Below are 18,956 nucleotides of genomic sequence, written 5' to 3' on the forward strand. Positions count from 1 at the left end.
TTGAGTGACTGGACGGAAATCATCCACTTCTCTTGTGGAGAGAGACAGGACAGGGCAGGACACACACACACACACACACACACACACACACACACACACACACACACACACACAGAGCGACTTTCTGTCCTCTGAGACACTGAGGGAAACATGGTATGTCCATATGGGGCAGGGTTCTCATCCTTCACTGACCCTCCTGGGTCTACTCTGCCCGTTGGAGGCCTTCAGGGCCATATCATCACGCGGTGTAACAGAGTCATGGAGAAATGACTCATTTAACAGCGTACCCACACAGATACTGGTCTTCAGGACGTCTAGCACAGCACCCAGGGCTGGAGGAGAGGCTCCGAGTGGACCCCCTGAGGGAGGGCCACACCCCCAGGGCTGGAGGAGAGGCTCTGAGCTGGGCGGACCCCCTGAGAGAGGGCCACACCCCCAGCACCACAGCACGTTGTGGGGGAACCCCGTCCTCTGACTCTCACATCTGCTGTCCTGTCACACTTCATGTGGCTCCTCTCCTCTTCCTCTCTCCTCTCCCTCTCCTCTCCTCTCCCTCTCCTCTCCCTCTCCCTCTCCTCTCCTCTCCCTCTCCTCTCCTCTCCCTCTCTCCCAGCTCCTCTGTCTGCCTCGCCCACTCTGCTGCGCTCTCTCTTACTCTCTCTCTGTGTTTCTTTGTCTCTATCACCTGCATTTCACTGCACACTATCTCTATTTATCCCACTTCCCTTTCCTCTGTTCTCTCTAGCTTTTCTACATTTTTCTCCCCCTCCCTCTTTCTCTCCCCCCTCCCTCTCTCTCTCCCTCCCTTTCTCTCTCTCTCTCTCTCTCTCTCTCTCTCGCTCTCGCTCTCGCTCTCTCTCTCTCTCTCTCTCTCTCTCTCTCTCTCTCTCTCTCTCTCTCTCTCTCATCTGCCTCCTACTCAATCCTTTTATCCTTGTTACAACATCCAGTCTCACAACATCCCTCTCTCCCTCCCTCCCTCCCCCTCTTCCCTCCTTCCTGTCACCCACACACACACACACACACACACACACAAAGACGACCCCCACACACACACACCCCAACACACCCACTCATACCACACACACGCACACCCCCCCCCCACACACACACACACACACACACACACACACACATCCTCCTCATGGCCAGGTGTGGATTGTTGGTCTTGGCCAAGTGTTATAGGGACAGCACAATGCATCATGGCATGTGTTGTTGGTGGTGCTCCTCCATTTGAAGTCCTGCGGGATCCTAACCTAAACATACTGTGTCTCGCTTAGCAAACACTGTGGCACTTCAGACACTACAATGTCTTCCTACAACGCAAATCACTTCACGACCAATAACCAGCATACATCCAAAGAACCACAACACCAACACACACCACGACATCCCAATGCACCGATGCCCCTCCACAGGGTGGTCATGGCGTCGAGGATGTAAAGCTAGAGGAACGTCTAAGGGTTGTGTGTTTGCTTCTGTGCCCTGCAGCCCATCGGCAACGCAGACTTCATCGTTCCTGTGGAGATCGACGGCACCGTGCACCAGGTACCCTGCTAGGGTGGTGTGTGTGTGTGTGTGTGTGTATGAGTGGGTGTTTGGATGTGTGTGTGTGTGTGTGTGTGTGTGTGTGCGTGTGTGCGTGCGTGCGTGCGTGCGTGCGTGCGTGCGTGCGTGCGTGCGTGTGGGTGGGAAGGTGCCCCAGATGTGTGTAGCAGGGCAGTGTGGTGTCTTGTTGTTTGACTCTCAGCCAGAGGAAGTGGGTAAGAGGCTGTTGGGTCAGATGGCTGTGTGCTGGATCACTTGTTTCCTGTTGCTGTGTTCTTACATGATACTGATGCTCATGTGTCCTGATGGAGACAGAGGCCGACAGCTGTATCCTCGCTGTGACCCTGTTCAAGTAATCCAGGATAGGCTGTTTGTGTCTACTCCAGCCTGTCCAGGGTGACTTGCACTGGGGGGCCGCGACTGCCCTTCGAGGGATCAGGACGGTTCACCCACGTCTCTCTGGAGAAAGATAGTTTCTGTGTGCTTCATTAATGTACAAAGATGTCTGTTTTATCTAGGATTGGAAGGATGAATTAACTGAAATCAAATGTATTTTGTCTATGTGTGCATGTGCATGTGTGTCTGTGCGTGTGTGTGTACGTGCGTGCCCCAGGTGTATGTGCTGAAGCGGCCCCACGTGGACAAGTTTCTGCAGAGGATGGGGGAGCTGTTTGAGTGTGTTCTGTTCACGGCGAGCTTAGCCAAGGTACGTCCTCTGTTAGGAACAGTCAAGCTAGGCTAAACTGACCTTTACACAGGCTAATGTTGTTTCATGCTAAGCTAAGCTCGGGTATGTTTTGCTATACAGCACTTTTGGCCCATTCACTCAAAACCCTATCTCTAAAGAGCTGATGTAACGACGTCATAATGATGTCATTTATTAATCCCAGACGAGGAATGGGTCACAGCAGCCGTACAGGACAGTAATACTAGTGTAGTGATGATCAAACCAACCCAGTGTTTGTACTGGTTCCCAGTACGCAGACCCGGTGGCTGACCTGCTGGACCAGTGGGGGGTGTTCCGCGCCCGCCTCTTCAGGGAGTCCTGCGTGTTCCACCGGGGGAACTATGTCAAGGACCTAAGCCGTCTGGGCCGCGAGCTGGCCCGGGTCATCATCGTGGACAACTCCCCCGCCTCCTACGTCTTCCACCCCGAGAATGCGGTGAGTGCTGCTCCACATCCTGTCTCATGGTGTCTCCTGGTGTCTCCTGATGTCTTCTAGTGTCTCCTGGTGTCTCTTGGTGTCTCCTGGTGTCTCCTGGTGTCTCCTGGTGGCTTCTAGTGTCTCCTAGTGTCTCCTGGTGTCTCCTGATGTCTTCTGGTGTCTCCTGATGTCTGCTGGTGTCTTCTAGTGTCTCCCGGTGTCTCCCGGTGTCCCCTGATGTCTTCTGGTTTCTTCTGGTGTCTTCTGATGTCTTATATTGTCTTATGGTATCTTCTGGTGTCGTCTGGTGTCTCCTTTAGTCTTGTGATGTCCCCTGGTGTCTTCTGATGTCTTCCGGTGTCTTATGGTGTCTCCTGGTGTCTCCTGATGCCATCTGGTGTCTTTTGATGTCTTCTGGTGTCTCCTGGTGTCTTCTGGTGTCTCCTGGTGTCTTATGGTGTCTCCTGGTGTCTCCTGATGCCTTCTGGTGTCTTTTGATGTCTTATGGTGTCTTATGGTGTCTCCTGATGTCTCCTGGTGTCTTCTGGTGTCTCCTGGTGTCTTCTGGTGTCTTCTGATGCCTTCTAATGTCTCAGAGGTCAGGGATGATAACACACTTGTCTGTGTTATCATCAAGTCGCTTTTATTTAAGATCCAATTCCAAACTTTGTTTGCCAGAATGTGTCCCTCTTCTATTGAAGGTTTCAGTCCTCTACCACATTTATTGCCACATTCTTTACTGGATGACTTCCACTCTTTGTTCTCCCAGAACGTTGTTGCTTCACCTTTAGATAACAGTGATGCTAAGCTAGCGTGTCGGAGGCCCACGGTGAAGCTCGGTTCCCCGTCTTTTCCGTGTGGTGGAGTTAGGCGCTAGGACTACCACTCTGCCTGCCTTTGAAGATGGCCTCCCTCATCTTTTATTTACCCTCACTCCTCCTCGCCTCGCTCCTGTGATGCAGCGCTCTCCCCGTCCAGCGCCCAGCTAACCACTGTGTCAGATACAGCCAGGAGCTAACATATCCCTGCTCCACTGGTTCTCCCCCTAACCTCAGGCCTCTCATTCTCTTCTCTCCTTTATCTGTCTTTCTTTCATTCTCATCCTATTTAATCTGTCAACACACTGGTCCACCTTTCTGTCCATCTGTCTCTCTGTCTGTTCTTCCTGTTCCTGTCTGTCTGTCTGTCTGTCTGTCTGAACTACTGTTCGTACTGTGTCTATATGTCTGTCTGTCTGTCCATCTGTGGTCAATCCATCTGTCTGTCTGTCCGTCTGTGGTTCATCCATCCATTCGTCTGTCTGTCTGTCTGTCTGTCTGTCTGTCTGTCTGTCTCCAGGTGCCGGTGCAATCGTGGTTTGACGACATGACAGACACAGAGCTCCAGGACCTGATCCCGCTCTTCGAGGGCCTCAGCAGAGAGGAGGAGGTGTACACCGTCCTGCAGAGCATGCGGCCCACGTAGCAGACCGGGCCCCCCCTGGCCTCCAGGCGGCTCCTCACCGTGGGGCTCTCTGTCCCCCAGGCGGCCCCCAGTTGGCCCCCAAGCGGCCCCTCACCCTGGTGCTCTCTGTCCCCCGGGCTCCCAGGTTGTCCCTCAACGTGGAGCTCTCTGTCCCCCAGGTGGCCCCCAGGTGGCCCCTGGGTGGCCCCTGGGTGGCCCCTGGCTGCGGTTTGGTTAGGTATGAATAGGTGACTTAGCTGTGATTAGCCGTACTTATCTCACAGTGCTCCTCCGTTGGGCTACCAAGCGGTCTGAAAGGGTGCCAACAAACCGTCCATTGATTGGTCGACAGAATCGTCACTTCCGTGCGACAGGGGGATAATAGCAAACAAACACATTACCCATGAGGTATTTCTGGACAACGGTGAAAGCTTTGTTTAATGAAGAAAATGTTGCGCAAAAGTTTGCCGTCCTTCTTGGACGTCCTACATTGTTGCTCTTTGTTCATTGTGCGCGTTCTTCTTTTTCATGGATTTATTAGCAGGCTACACTGTGTCGGGCTGCTATGAGGTCACGATGCTTACGTAGCTGCCGTGGCTATGGCCGTCCGGCTTAAACCCCGCCCTACCATAAGGCTACTGTCGGCGTGGAAACGCGAGCCGTAACTGAGCTGCGCCTAACCGCACCTACATTACCGGACCTAGTCGTACTGGACCTAACCGCAACCGCTGGTGGAAACGCGCCATAAGCGGCCCCCATGTGGCCCCTCATGGTGGTGCTCTCTGGCCCCCAGGCGGCCCCTAGGTGGCCCCTCACGGTGGTGCTCTCTGGCCCCCAGGTGGCCCCTCACGGTGGTGCTCTCTGTCCCCTCCAGACCCTTATTTTTTTGACACCTGTTGGAAAACAGTTGAAGGCTTGGGGGGCCTGAACTGTTCAAGGGCCCCTGCCCGTCCTCCAGCGGCCCCCAGATGCCTCCAAGAGGCCCCCCTAGAGGCTTCCACCCCGGAAAGAGGACCCCTCAGTCGAATGTATCCTATACTGAACCACCCTGCTAGGGGAAACTCTCTATGTATAGGCAGCAACGCCCCCTACTGGCAAGACATGATATTACCGTATGTACATACTATATGTTTCTAAGAACAAGACATACATAAACTACTTTTGATATCAAAAAACAGAAAGAGTGAGATTTTTTCCTATACTATCAAGGGATATTTTAGTTAGTTAGTTATCGAAAATTAACAAGTACATACAACAACAACAAAAATTTGGAGGGTGTTGTTGAGTTATGGATTTTATACAGGATTCGTGATTTCTGGCAGTTGAACCAACTGTGATTTACCTTTTCTTACAGGACGAAGTGCCTTCATTGCTGTGTTCTGTTCAGTGTGTCAGGGCTTCATGACTCTTATTAAGCTCATTCATCCAAAAACTCCAAAAGCATTGACACATTAACTCCAGAAACCTATTCTTTCAAATCCACCCACTGATTCTCTCATATCTATTCAACCCACAATCTGGTTACAATCTGCGGCCACTTCCATTTACAATCCAAGTTCACAAACAAAAGGCTAAATTTGGTAAAGATTTGATTATTAATTTACTTTATTAGATTGACAACTGTTTAACAGATCATTTAACTCTTCTTGGCTGGACATTGATAAACCTATTTAAGACAGTTAATCCTTTTGTAATGTCATCTATTATAAAACGGGTGGATTAAATCAAGCGATCTGATTGGTTCCCAACTGTTGTATAATTAAGCAATAGATCACGACAGGCCGTGGTATACGCTCATTATACCACAGTTAAGGGGCGTTGTCCGTCCCGACGCGCAGCGAAGGGGCGGCGACCCCCTTCACTGTGGTATAATGACCGTATATCACTGACTGAAGTGATCTATTGCTTTTATAAAACGGTTACGTAAATATGGCGAAATTAAAGTCATAGACACCATCAATTTTGAAAAAGCGAGAAAGTCGGAAAAGCATTTTTTTTAACGAATACAGAAAAGTAGTCCCTCCCGGCTGCCGGCAAAGTGTACGGCGGTTGCTATGCAACACACTAGCGTCCTTCAGAGAGAAGGCTAGAGACGGTAGCTTGGTTCGCCGGCAATTTAGCAATTTAGAAGGCTAAATTGCCGGCGACCGTGTGCCTATTGCTTTACAGGCTTTTTTTAGGCTTCAGTGAACTATGCTATCGCTTTTATATATAAATAAACAACAGTTCAAGTTAGGCGCGGAGTGATACTGGACTCTGTAAACTGAACGGGCGTCATAGCTGTGTGTATACGCTCAATATACAACGGTTGGGAACCAATCAGATTGCTTGATTTAGGCCCCCCGTTTTATAATTAAGCAATAGATCACGACAGTCTGTGGAATGTTCTCATTATACCACAGTTAAGGGGCATTGTTCGTCCCGACACGCAGCTGAGAGACGGCGACCTCCTTAACTGGTATAATGAGAACATTTCACAAACTGAAGTCATCTATTGCTTTTATAAAATGGTTACGTTAGTATGGCAAAATTAAAGTCATAGACACCCTCAATTTTGAAAAAAACGACTAAGTCAAAAAAGCATTTTTTTAACGAATACAAAAAAGTATGGCGGTTGCTATGCAACACACGGTAGCGTCCTTCAGAGAGAAGGCTAGAGATGGTAGCTTGGTTCGCCGGCAATTTAGCCTACTATCAAGTTCGCTCACTGTGTGCCTATTGCATTACAACATTTCCAACCTCTCCATCAATCAACATATTTAGGCTTCAGTGAACTATGCAATTGCTTGTATGTATACGCGCATTATACAACAGTTGGGAACCAATCAGATCGCTTGAGTTAATCCACCCGTTTTATAATGAGCGTATACATAACCGCTATGACGAGTTCCGTATCACGCCGCGCCTAACTTGAACTGTTGTTTATTTATTTCTAAAAGCAATAGCATAGTTCACTGAAGCCTAAAAATATGTTGATTGATGGACAGGGTGGAAATGTTGTAAAGCAATAGGCACACGGTGAGTGAACTGCTCGATAGTAGGCTAAATTGCCAGCAAACGAAGTTACCTGTCTCTAGCCTTCTCTCTGAAGGACGCTACAGTGTGTTGCATAGCAACCGCCGCATACTTTGTAGGCAGCCAGGAGGGACTACTTTTTTGTATTCTTTAAAAAAATGCTTTTCCGACTTTATTGTTTTTTCAAAATTGAGGGTGTCTATGACTTTCATTTCGCCATACTTACATAACTGTTTTATAAAAGTAATAGATCACTTCAGTCTGTGAAATGTTCTCATTATACCACAGTAAAGGGGGTCGCCGTCTCTCGGCTGCGCATCAGGACGAACAATGCCCCTTAACTGTGGTATAATGAGAACATTCCACCTGTCGTGATCTATTGCTTAAGCATAGCTCGTATGGATTGTATTTATTGGGTACGGGGTACTTAGGGAATTGTAAAGAATGCTGTCGAAATCGTACTTTATGACATTATTAAAGTTGCAGTTTTGCACAATCTGATGCTATGTCCTGCAGTCTCATCATTTCCTATGTGTCTCTGGTTTGAAATGATGCTATGGTTGTGTCTATATCGACATGCAAACATACTGAGTTTTACATATATACAAGTGACTCTTATAATGCGTAGCCTATATGCTGTGATTAATGATCAAATTAATATCGCTCAATTGTTTTTTCCAAAGTTTGTATTAAATAACAGAAAATACGACATACAAACCTACGCTATGTGGAGTTCCCAGTGTTCAGGACAACAATGGCTAACAGAGAAGAGATGATTGATAGTTAAGGTTAAGAGCAGTTAAGGAACCTGTGGCTGAATCACCGGTGAGAACTTCTCTTCATGCCATTCACATACTGGTCTTCAGTTAGCCCTGATGGAGCTCAGACCTACGATACTACTTTATTTTTAAGTTTGCACCGAAATTCTTTTTGCATCCCTGGGCAAACTCATTTAAGAAAAAGGGAGGACATACAGTATACATACATGTAGACATATAGCATAAATAGACATGTGGGCATACAGTACATGTAAAACATAGAGCATCAACAGACAAACATAGAGCATCAACAGACAAGCATGAAACTTATAGCCACAAATGACAATATCAAGCATGACAGAGGACATATACATACATCACTTGGAGACACTATATACATGAATAAATAAATATTGCACTAGATCTTAATGTTGCTGGTTTAACAAAAGGATTGATTGATGTATAAAAGAGTGTATAAGTTTGTTGCAGTTGAAAGAAGGAACTGTAAAGCTCCTGTTTGAAGGCAGTAGCTGATATTCTTGGTGTAGAATGTGTGAGATGTCAGTGGAAATATATCTGGCCAACCTGAGCATGCTTTTGTTGTAGACCATAAAGAGTTGACAATTAAAACCCTGACGCAGACCATGGCTGATAGACCATTAAAACCCTGATGCAGACCATGAAGACCCTGACAGACCTGACAGACTAACCCTAGCACTAACACTAACACTAACCCTAACCCTAACCATTAAGACCGTTAAAACGTTTACGAGATATGCTTTTTCAAAGTTTGCATTTTTGGACTGTTGCTATAGCGCTACCTTTAGGCCGATTTAGATACAATTTGGACAGTTTAATCTTGACCCATGTGCCTTTGACTATCCCAAGTTTGATGAAGATTGGGTTAAGTTAACCCTGTTAACATAAGTTTAGTTAAATTTGGACGATTTTTAGCCTCTGGCGGCCATGTTGTTTTGTCAATCAACTTGAGCAGTTGAAACTTTGGTCCCCAACAGCCACTGTGTCGGTCCCACTCAAATCAAACATTGCATCTATGAACTGTGGCAATTTTAGTGACAGGCCACGCCCATTTCGATACCATGCCCTATTTGAAAATATGTTGACTTTAACTTGTTCAGAATTTGATCCTGGACAACTTTTATATTGGAGTCAAGATCATAGGAGTCAATTTTGACGTTGATATATGCATATATGCATTGATATATGCAACACTTTTCGCTGTTTAAACCACACCCCTTTTAGAAGTCAATGGCTCATGGGTGCTTTAATTGATTGTACAGACTAATCTTAAATACCAATTGAAGATAATGGTCCATAGATGATATGGGTTAAAGGATTTTTGTCAAAGTCAAAAAACCTGGGATCCTTAGGGAATTTAATGTTTTAACTAAATTCAAAATGGCAGCAAATCTGGAAACCGGAAGTCATAGGTTCTTGAGGCATATTTGTTCAGCATGAGGATATGCATGTGTGAACAAAGTTTCATGAGTGTAGGTCAAACCGTTTACGAGATATGCTTGTGCAAAGTTTGCATTTTTTTGTATGCAAAACAACCTCTAGAGGGCAGTGACTGTCGTGTATAAAATGACCGGCATCGACAATCGCAAACATGGTATCTGTAGAGGAGATGATTTTGCTCTGTCATCCGGCACAAAGTGTACGCGGTGGTGGCATGTGGCACCCCTCACCAACCTGCAGATTCTCTGCTCAAAATTTGAATTCAAAAAAGTTTTATTGGTATAGTATTGGTATAGTAAGTATAAAACGTTAAAAACTAAATATATATACATCAGATATTATAGGCCTACTATTCTCTCTCTCTATTTTTGCGAATGGTTGGACTCCTGCCTCTACTGCCGCCTCGATCTCCGGTGGTATTGCTCCGGTTCGTCCGGAGCACTCCGGATTCGTAAGCTCAGAGGCGACGGACCCACTGACGAACAAAACGACCTCCAGGACTGAACGAAAGCGTCCGTATCCGTATTTACCGTAGGGTGTGAATGGGCCTTAAAGCAGACCAATAAGACCCTGGCAGACCATTAAGACCCTGACAGGCCAGTAATACCCTGACGCAGACCATTAAGTCAAAAAACCTAGGATCCTTAGAGAATTTAGTGTTTTTAACAAAGTTCAAGATGGCCGTAAATTGATCCAAAGGAAGTCATAGACACCTCTCCCATGAGTTGCAAAGTGGGAAATCTCCCAGCTTTCTTGCGGCATTTCCCGGAGGAACGCCCCCTTTTGGTCGGTCCCACTCGCTTTTCTGTGAGTATACCGAGTTCAGTGAGGCTGACCATACGACTCTACAACAAAAATGGCTGCACCCGTGAAGAGATAGGGTTAGGGTTTTTTTGTATTTGTATCACGTTTTGTATCAAGTCATTTTAGTGTCGATTTTAAATGCTCTAACACACTTGATTACATTGCTACTTTATTCCGATCACCAATTTATGCATTGCACGGTCTTGCTGTCCATGCAATACAATGTAAAGTTGTGTTGTTTGTTTTCGAGCTGGTTTTCTAAAGAGGCTAATGTAGCTAACAATAACAATGACTAGCCAATGACAAACTGGAATGGTATAAGTGCTGCAAGCCAGGAAATTACGTCACGTTCTCGCCAGAGCAGGTTGGGCGTACCGGTGTACCATGCAAATGGTACACGTCCTCGTCAGCAGCCTCCACCCATGTCCTGATCCCAGTCTCCACCCCCCAGGGGTGTGGGGGCAGCATTCCCTCCCTGCAGCGCACCCCTTCCATGGTGAGCTCAGACCTCACGGATCCACTGGGTCAGGGCCTTTGGAATGGGCAGTTCATTGTTGACTAGGAAACAAAGGGAATCAGAGGGAGAGGGAGGGAAAGATAGAGAGAGAGGGAGGGAGAGAGAGAGAGAGAGAGAGAGGGAGGGAGAGAGAGCAGGTGTACTCCTACCTGGGTGGAGAGAAATACCCAACCCTGTGTGCCATATAATTCACAACAACACTAGAGCTGGAAGCTCAGAGACAGAGCTGATACACACAGTCTGCCTCTGTCTGTCTCTCTCTGTCCCTCTGTCGGCCCCTCTCTGTCTGTTCTTCTGTCTGTCCCTCTCTGTCTGTCCCTCTGTCCTCCCGTGAGTCCATCCTAGCGTCAGCACATAGGAGAGCCACCAGGACCTTCTCTTCCACCAAAGGTAAGAATTAATGTATAGATTTTTGGACCATTGCCCTCGTTTCAAATCGAGTATGGCCTGTTTTTATATATTTGTATTTATAATGTACTACTTCAGTTGACTTTGCTTTGACTTTGACATCGGCCCTTATGAGCACTTATTACGTCCCATTTTGTTTTTTATGCAGTATTAACAGGACACGTGTTTTAAAACCTCTCTCCAGCCACATTGAGGGAAGAGCACCCCCGGGCAAGTATTTCAAAAATGACGTTTTACCCTTCATTATATTGTAATAGAGAAATAATTTGAGCCTTTTACTTTATTTTTTCTCAAAGCCTACATGTTTCTTTTTTGTATTGACATACCAGCACATAACCCACATTTTGATAGCTGTCTATCGTGCTCACATGCAAGTCTAGGTAAAGAGTTTTGCTTTATGTCCATATCCATGTCAGGTAGTGTGTGTGTGTGTGTGTGTGTGTGTGTGTCCATGTGTGTGGTGTGTGTGCATGTGTGTGTGTGTGTGTGTGTGTGTGTGTGTGTGTGTCCATGTGTGTGGTGTGTGCGTGTGTGTGTGTATGTGTGTGTGGCAGGGGGAGTATGAATCCTCTTATCCTATATTTACCCCCTTATATAGGATAAGGGGAGGATTCATGGAGATGTCATACTGTTATAAACCAAGAGCAATGGAAACATTCTGCTTATTAGTGGAGTAACAATCAGCTCAGTATAACAGGCTCCTCACTGGGAGTGGCTGGGGAAGACAATGGTCTGAGCTGAATGGGCTCCACTGAGATGATAAAACACCAGCTCACCAGGCACCACAGACCCATTGTCCGGAGTCCAGTTTATGGTTGTAGAAAAACTTTCATCTGCCTTCAGCACTCATGGACTCTGATGTAGAGTTTGTCGCTGTGGTTTTCTTGGTGACCTCTACTCTATTTTTTATGTCGTGAGCCTCCTTAAGAATCAATCTCTCTCTGTGTGTTTGCTCACTGGGTGAGTCACGTCCTTTATCAGGTTCTCTACGTACCCTGAGAGAGAGGGTATTGATCCTAGGGGTGTGGTCAACATCCTGGATGTAGGTGTCCAAATCAGTGTTGCTCACCTCAAAGCACCACACCCATCACCACACCCATTTATCAGCTGCCATGGCAACCTACTGGTCAGCGGGGTAACATTCGCTCCTGACATGGTGTGCTTCTCCAGAGGGGTAGAAGTGTTCTCATAGTTAACGATCCTGGCTCTGTCAGCTCCACTGATTTAAATAAAGGTTTGGATTGATTTTATTGATTGATCAGCAAGGTACTTTATTTTGTTATATTTCGCTTTCTGCTAGTCTTCTGTACACATCTGTCCTGACAAGGTGTTAGCCTGTTCTTCAAAGAGACAGTTGTTCTTTAAAGAGACACAGCCTGTTCTATAAAGAGAGATAGTCAGTACGTTTACATGCACAGCTTAATCTGATTAAAGCCATAGTTTGACTATGCTCCTCAATTGGACAACTGCAATTGTCTGAGTATACATGGCGGTGAGTAAATCGATTCATTGGCCGTAGCGTGTCATGCCCCGGTACGATAGGTGGCGCTGTAACCATTTCAACTAGTGGTAATAGAGCCACCGGCTGACCTCTTTACGTCACCAGCAACAACAAACTCAGGTGGCATTCGAGAAAGATGTTTTCAGCAGACAGCTGTCAGTTCACTTCAGGTCCATATCATTTCTCCGACGCTTCATTGTTCCGACCTCTCGGTCGTATGCGGACTCCTCCGCCGGCAGAGCAGCCGGAGGAGACCTGGCAGCTGTCTGCTGAAACATCGCTTTCTCCTCCATGTCGCGTTTCAATCTGGACTCCAGAGAGTCAAAGCCAAAGTTAATTTCCCCCAATTCCTTTTCCCCATGGGCGAGATAAACCCGACTAGGAGTCTTTACTTGTTGTGGAAGTACCAGAGAGTCAGAGAACCCGACGCAGTCTGTAAGATTCATAATATCAGAGAATACCCCCGTCAGTTTGGCCGTGGCGCAATGAATGAATAAAGATCATAGTTATTTTACAACCTTGTTGATGAGCAACATTTAGAAAAACATGTACTTTTAATTCAGCCTTGGGTGAAATCGAAGCATAGTGTGTACTGAATGCATGTTGATGATGATACACTCCTTATAGGGGGTAACTACATTGGCACAACACCGGCTTCCTCCATCTTCTGCGCCAGCTTTTTAAATAAATTGCCTATCCGAAGTGAGTTGACAGCTGTCTACTGAAAACATCTTTCTCCCGCTGGAGCAGCCCCTCCGCCGCCAATCCGTATACTGCATTCCCCGCTGCAGCGCGATGAATGAATAAAGATTGTAAACACATCGGGAGAAAAAAACATTTATTTTGACAGATGTGCCTGAAGTTACTACTTTACAACCTCGTTGATGACCCACATTTAGAAAAACATGTACTTTTAATTCAGCCTTGGGTGAAATCGAAGCATAGTGTCTGTGTGCTTCCACCTTTAATGAATGCATGCTATGAATGCTTGTGTCCCGGTACGCTCCCGCGGCCGGGACACAATTCTTATAGGGGGTAACTACATTCACCGGCTTCCTCCATCTTCTGCGCCACCTTTTTAAATAAATAGCCGTTTCTCGTTTTCCAACGGCGACAACAACAACACGACTATCGTCTCCTTCTACTTCCGGCTCACAGCCCCAGGAAAAGATCTTGAGGATGTGCAGAACGCAATTCAATGCATAATCCAATTCGACTCCGTACATGCACGCTTAACTCGACTATGAATCGCATTATCTAGGGGTCTTAATTTGACTATGAGTAACCCAATTTGATTCGATTTTAGCTCGACACATGCATCTTAATAATCCAATCATAGTTGGACTAAGGCAATAATTAAACTTTCTTGAGTGTCATGTAAATGCACTGAGTGGTTCTTTAAAGAGAAACTGCTCTTTAAAGAGAGACAGCCTGTTCTATAAAGAGAGACAGTGGTTCTTTAAAGAGAGACGGTCTGTTCTTTAAAGAGAGAAAGTGATTTTTTTTAAAAGAGCGACAGTGGTTCTTCAAAGAGAGACTGTTGTTATTTAAAGAGAGACAGTGTTTCTTTAAAGAGAGAGTAGTTATTTAAAGAGAGACAGCCTGTTATTTAAAGAGAGACAATGGAGACAATGAAGAGAGAGATTTTATTGATTGATTAGCAAGGTACTTTATTTTGTTATATTTCAACGCTTTCTGCTAGCCTTCTGTACACATCTGTCCTGACAAGGTGTTAGCCTGTTCTTCAAAGAGAGAGAGTTGTTTTTTTTAAAGAGAGACAGATGTTCTTTAAAGAGAGACATTAGCTCTTTAAAGAGAGACAGCCTGTTCTTTAAAGAGAGACATTAGCTCTTTAAAGAGAGACAGCCTGTTCTATAAAGAGAGACAGTGGTTCTTTTTTTTTTTATACACACAAAACACCACCTACCCAACCATCCCCACCACCCCGACTGGACCAAAATAATAATAATAATAAAAAGAATAAACAAAAAGAAAAGGCTTAGTTACAGGTGTCTATAAATAGATACACTTAAATAAAATTGAACACAAATAAATAAATAGGATTACAAAGAGGTACCACATGACTTCAGAGCTCCGTATGACCGGCTAAGTGTGCCTTAGAGTGGGCCAAAGCCGCAAGACTTTAGTCATTCAATGTGTTGGGAAGTTCTTGAAGATTACTGAAGTATGACAAAAGAGGTTCCCAAACTGACTGAAATTTGTCTGAGCATCGAATGCAAATATAATCTTCTCCAAATGTAAAAATAGCATTACATCTTTCAGCCATTGTGCTGCAGTGGGTGGCACATTCAATTTCCAATTAAGTAAAATTTGCCATCGTGCCAGCAAAGAAACAAAGGCTATAATGTTGAGCTGCTTCTTGGTCATGCTTGTTTCCTCATTTGGTACACCAAATAATGCTATCATTGCACAAGGTTGTAAAGTAACTCCAAGGACATTAGACAGCACATCAAATATGTCAGACCAGTACCCTATTAGCAAATGGCAAGAACAAAACATGTGTGTCAAATCTGCCACATTAACATGATATCTGATACAACTACTATCAACATTTGGATAAAAGGAAGCAATTTTCGCTCTACTCCAATGAAAGCGATGTACCACCTTAAACTGAATAAGACTCAGTCTTGCACAGGGAGTACTATTGTTCACTCTTTTCAAAGCTTCAGTCCAAATATCTAAGTTCTTTCTCCCATTTAATTTGTATCCTGTCCAGCTTGGCATTGTCCATTGACATGATCATTGTGTAAGAGTGTGCAGTAAAACCCTGCAGCCAAAAAGGAACTTTCAAAATTGAATCTGTGAGTGACTTACTAGAAAGGTTAGGAAACTGCCGGCTATGGCTCCTAGCAAATTGACGGGTTTGAAAGTAGCGAAATAGGTCCTTTTGTTGGAGGTCATATTTGGAACATAAATCATTGAAACAAATGTTCCATCTACATATAGATCACTGAACCTCCTGATCCCTTTTATATGCTATGCTACAAAGGTGTGATCCAATTTGGCTGGTAAGAAGTTGTGATTGTTACACAGCGGAGTATAGGTCAAAAGAGTTTACCTCAGGTTATTCTGCCTCCTAAATATTTTGAGTAGATATTACCATGGGGTTGGATGTAAACTGTAAAATCTTCATAGGAAGATTAGATGAAACCAGGGCATGGAGGGATGATGACATGCATGACATGCCCTCCAGTTCACACCAGTCTATCTCTGGAGATTGAATCCAGTATGCTATTTTGTGGACATTAGCTGCCCAGTAGTAGCCTCTAAAGTTTGGCAGAGCCAACCCGCCTACTGCTCTTGGTCATTGCTGGAAATCCTTACTAATTCTAGGGTTTTTGCCACTCCATATGATGAATGAAAAATGATTTTGATAAGAAGATAGGAATACATTGAAACAGGAATAAAAATCTCGGCAGCACGTTCATTTTAACACAGTTCACTATGCCTGCTAAAGTCAGATGTAAAATGTCCCATCTTTGTAAGTCTGATTTAAGTTTAGAAATGAGTGGGGCAAAATGTCCATCAAAGAGGTTTTTAAATGAAGGGGTTATGTTAACACCCAAATATTTAAATCCTGATCTAGAAATATGAAATGGCAGAGCATGGTCTGGGATTTGCATAGCTAATTTGTTTCTAGGTAAACATTCGCTTTTTGTTAAGTTAAGTTTGTAGCCTGAGATCTGACCAAAAGTATGTAACACAAATAAAATAAATAATTGTACTGATTCATTGCAGTGGATCAGATATGTAAAGCAACATCTGCATATAAAGATTACTTTACTTAATTTCCAATCCCCATCTACGTATACCATGTATTGAGGGAGTTGATTTGAGGACCAGAGCTAATGGTTCTATTGCTAGTGTGAATAATAAAGGGCTCAATGGAAAACCCTGTTTGGTACCTAGACAGGGTTTTCTAGATAGAGAAAAACTCTGGGAGCACATTTGATTTGTAATTACTGAGGCTTGAGGGGAAGAATAAAGAAGTTGGATCCAATTGACAAATGTTTTACCAAAACCAAATTTCTTTAAAACAAAAAAAAGAAAATCCCATTCCACACGGTCAAAAGCCTTCTCTGCATCCAATGAAACCACAACTTCTGGGGAATCATTAGATGAGGGATTATACAACACATGCATAAGCCGTCTTATGTGGAAAATAAATGCCGCCCCTTAATAAAACCTTGGTCAGTTGATATTAATTAATATTATTAATTATTAATATTAATATCAGTGTTTAAAAGTGATACTGGTCGGTATGATCCACATTTTGAAGCATCCCTACCTGGCTTTAAAAGAAGAGTTATGGATGCTTCATTAAGGGAGTCAGGCAATTTGCCCTGTGACAATGCATCAATAAACATATCTAACAGCAGGGGAGTAGCTGATAAGAGAATTTTTTATAAAAGTCAATTGGGAAGCCATCTGGCCCTGGGGATTCTTCCCCTCAAGCCTCAGTAATTACAAATCAAATGCACTCCCAGAGTTTTTCTCTATCTAGAAAACCCTGTCTAGTTACCAGACAGGGTTTTCCATTGAGCCCTTTTTTTTGCATGGCAGAGATGGCTGATCTAACCTCCCCAAGTTCCATTGGTTGATCTAGATACTCCCTTTGGTTAGAAGATAGGGTGGGGACTTCAACGGTTTAAAAACAATTCTGAAACAGTGATGTGTCTTTCAGTGATTCTGAGTTGTACAGATCAAAATAGAAGTCTTTAAAAGTGTAATTTATATTTAGGGGGTCTGTTGTGGTTTCACCTGTTACATCTTCAATTTGTGTTATAATTTGTGCTGCTGACTTAGATTTAAGTTGATGTGCCAAAAGACGCCCTGATTTTTCCCCATGTTCAATATAACCCACTTGATCTCATAATACGACGTTCTGTTTCAGAGGTAGAGATTAAGTTAAACTGAGTTTGTAATGACATTCTCTCTTTATAAAGCAATGTACTTGGAATGGTGGAATACTTACTATCCAATTCATATATGGCATCAATTAACTGTTGTTTTTGTCTCTTTCTTTCCCTATTATGATGAGAAGAGTAAGCTATTATTTCTCCCCTAAGATAGGCTTTAAGTGTTTCCCATAGCAGTGATGGGGACACAGAATCCATTTTATTAGTTTCCAAAAAAGTATTGATGGCAATGCCAATTGAAGTGCAGAATGTGTTATCTGACAGTAATGTGGTGTTAAATCGCCACTGAGGACGACTACTGTAGTTTTGGTGAAAATGGAGATCCAATATGGTCTGATTCTACAATAGCAGAATATTCAACCTTCTCCACTGAGTTCAAAAGTGGTCTACAAGTTTGCATAGAGAGATCATGTCTCCCTTTACATACAAAATGTGTGACATGCCTCTATCTAACACCATTAAAGTCGGTAATAGCACACAGTGAAATCCAAAAAGTTGAGAATAAACAACAAAAATAAAATAAAAAGTCCAGTCTACCCAGTTATCCCCAATAAACCCAACCCCTCCTATCTCTGCTAAACTAGCAGCACGCAGGATTCGTCCCTTTTCTAAGCACTTCCAGAAACACACTGATTCTCAATAACCTTGCTCTCTAGAGACCCTGAGTCATAACAAAATGAATGAAGAAAAAACTCCTATAAGTCCAAAGTACTTATGTTCATAAATAATACCAAAACAACAAATAACCGAAATAACAAACAAAACAAAAAAAAAGGTTAGCTGAAACATGCCATAACAGTCCACAACATACCATAAGTGGAGCCTAGCTCCAACAGGGCATCAAAGTTTTCTGCTGTCGTCTCCACCGCAGCGACTCTCCTTCCCAGTGTGTCCACCATTTTGTGGAAATTTGCTAAAGATGCCTGGATAGGTGCCAGGGAGATTTTAGTCAGACCAGTGATATGTTCTTTTTAATCCAGAAAAGGCAGCTGAGACAAGATCGCTTTTAACTCACTTTATTTGCTAAAGGTTTTGGTCTATTGTCTATGAAACAAAAGGAGAGGAATTGTATATAACACGCGCGGAGCGTCACTCTCCAAGCTGACTATAGGGATAGGGATAGAACCCTAACCCTGCGCAGGAGAATCTGTTGTGGCGATTCCTCCTGTCTCAAAGCTAAGTTGATGCTTAAATAGACAGGTACGGGTGGGCGTCTTCTACGACGTTTAAACCTGCCCACTTCATCTATGTGTGATCCGTTGTTGCCCCCTTTTGGCTATGTACAAGTGTTGCAGCTTTATTGCATGTGCTCAGTCTGCTCCCTGTGGCTATGTGAGGATATTACCTCTTAACAATAATATGTGCTCGGTGCTGCCCCCTTGTGACTATGTGAGGATA

At 44.3% G+C, this 18,956-nt stretch overlaps 1 protein-coding gene across 1 annotated transcript in view; it reads left to right on the top strand.

The window, feature by feature from the left end:
- ctdspla (CTD (carboxy-terminal domain, RNA polymerase II, polypeptide A) small phosphatase-like a) overlaps positions 1-4,299 on the top strand; it is a 31,317-nt gene extending 27,018 nt beyond the window's left edge. Inside the window, exons 4-7 of the mRNA XM_084485636.1 lie at positions 1,492-1,548; positions 2,162-2,254; positions 2,526-2,711; positions 4,032-4,299. Of these exons, the coding sequence (XP_084341762.1) occupies positions 1,492-1,548; positions 2,162-2,254; positions 2,526-2,711; positions 4,032-4,157 (462 nt within the window). The 3' untranslated portion in view covers positions 4,158-4,299. The remainder of the gene's footprint in view (positions 1-1,491; positions 1,549-2,161; positions 2,255-2,525; positions 2,712-4,031) is intronic.
- The last annotated feature ends 14,657 nt before the right edge of the window (positions 4,300-18,956 follow it).

The sequence above is a fragment of the Micromesistius poutassou genome (genome assembly GCF_964030765.1).
Source record: "Micromesistius poutassou genome assembly, chromosome: 21".
Classification (NCBI taxonomy): Eukaryota; Metazoa; Chordata; class Actinopteri; order Gadiformes; family Gadidae; genus Micromesistius; species Micromesistius poutassou.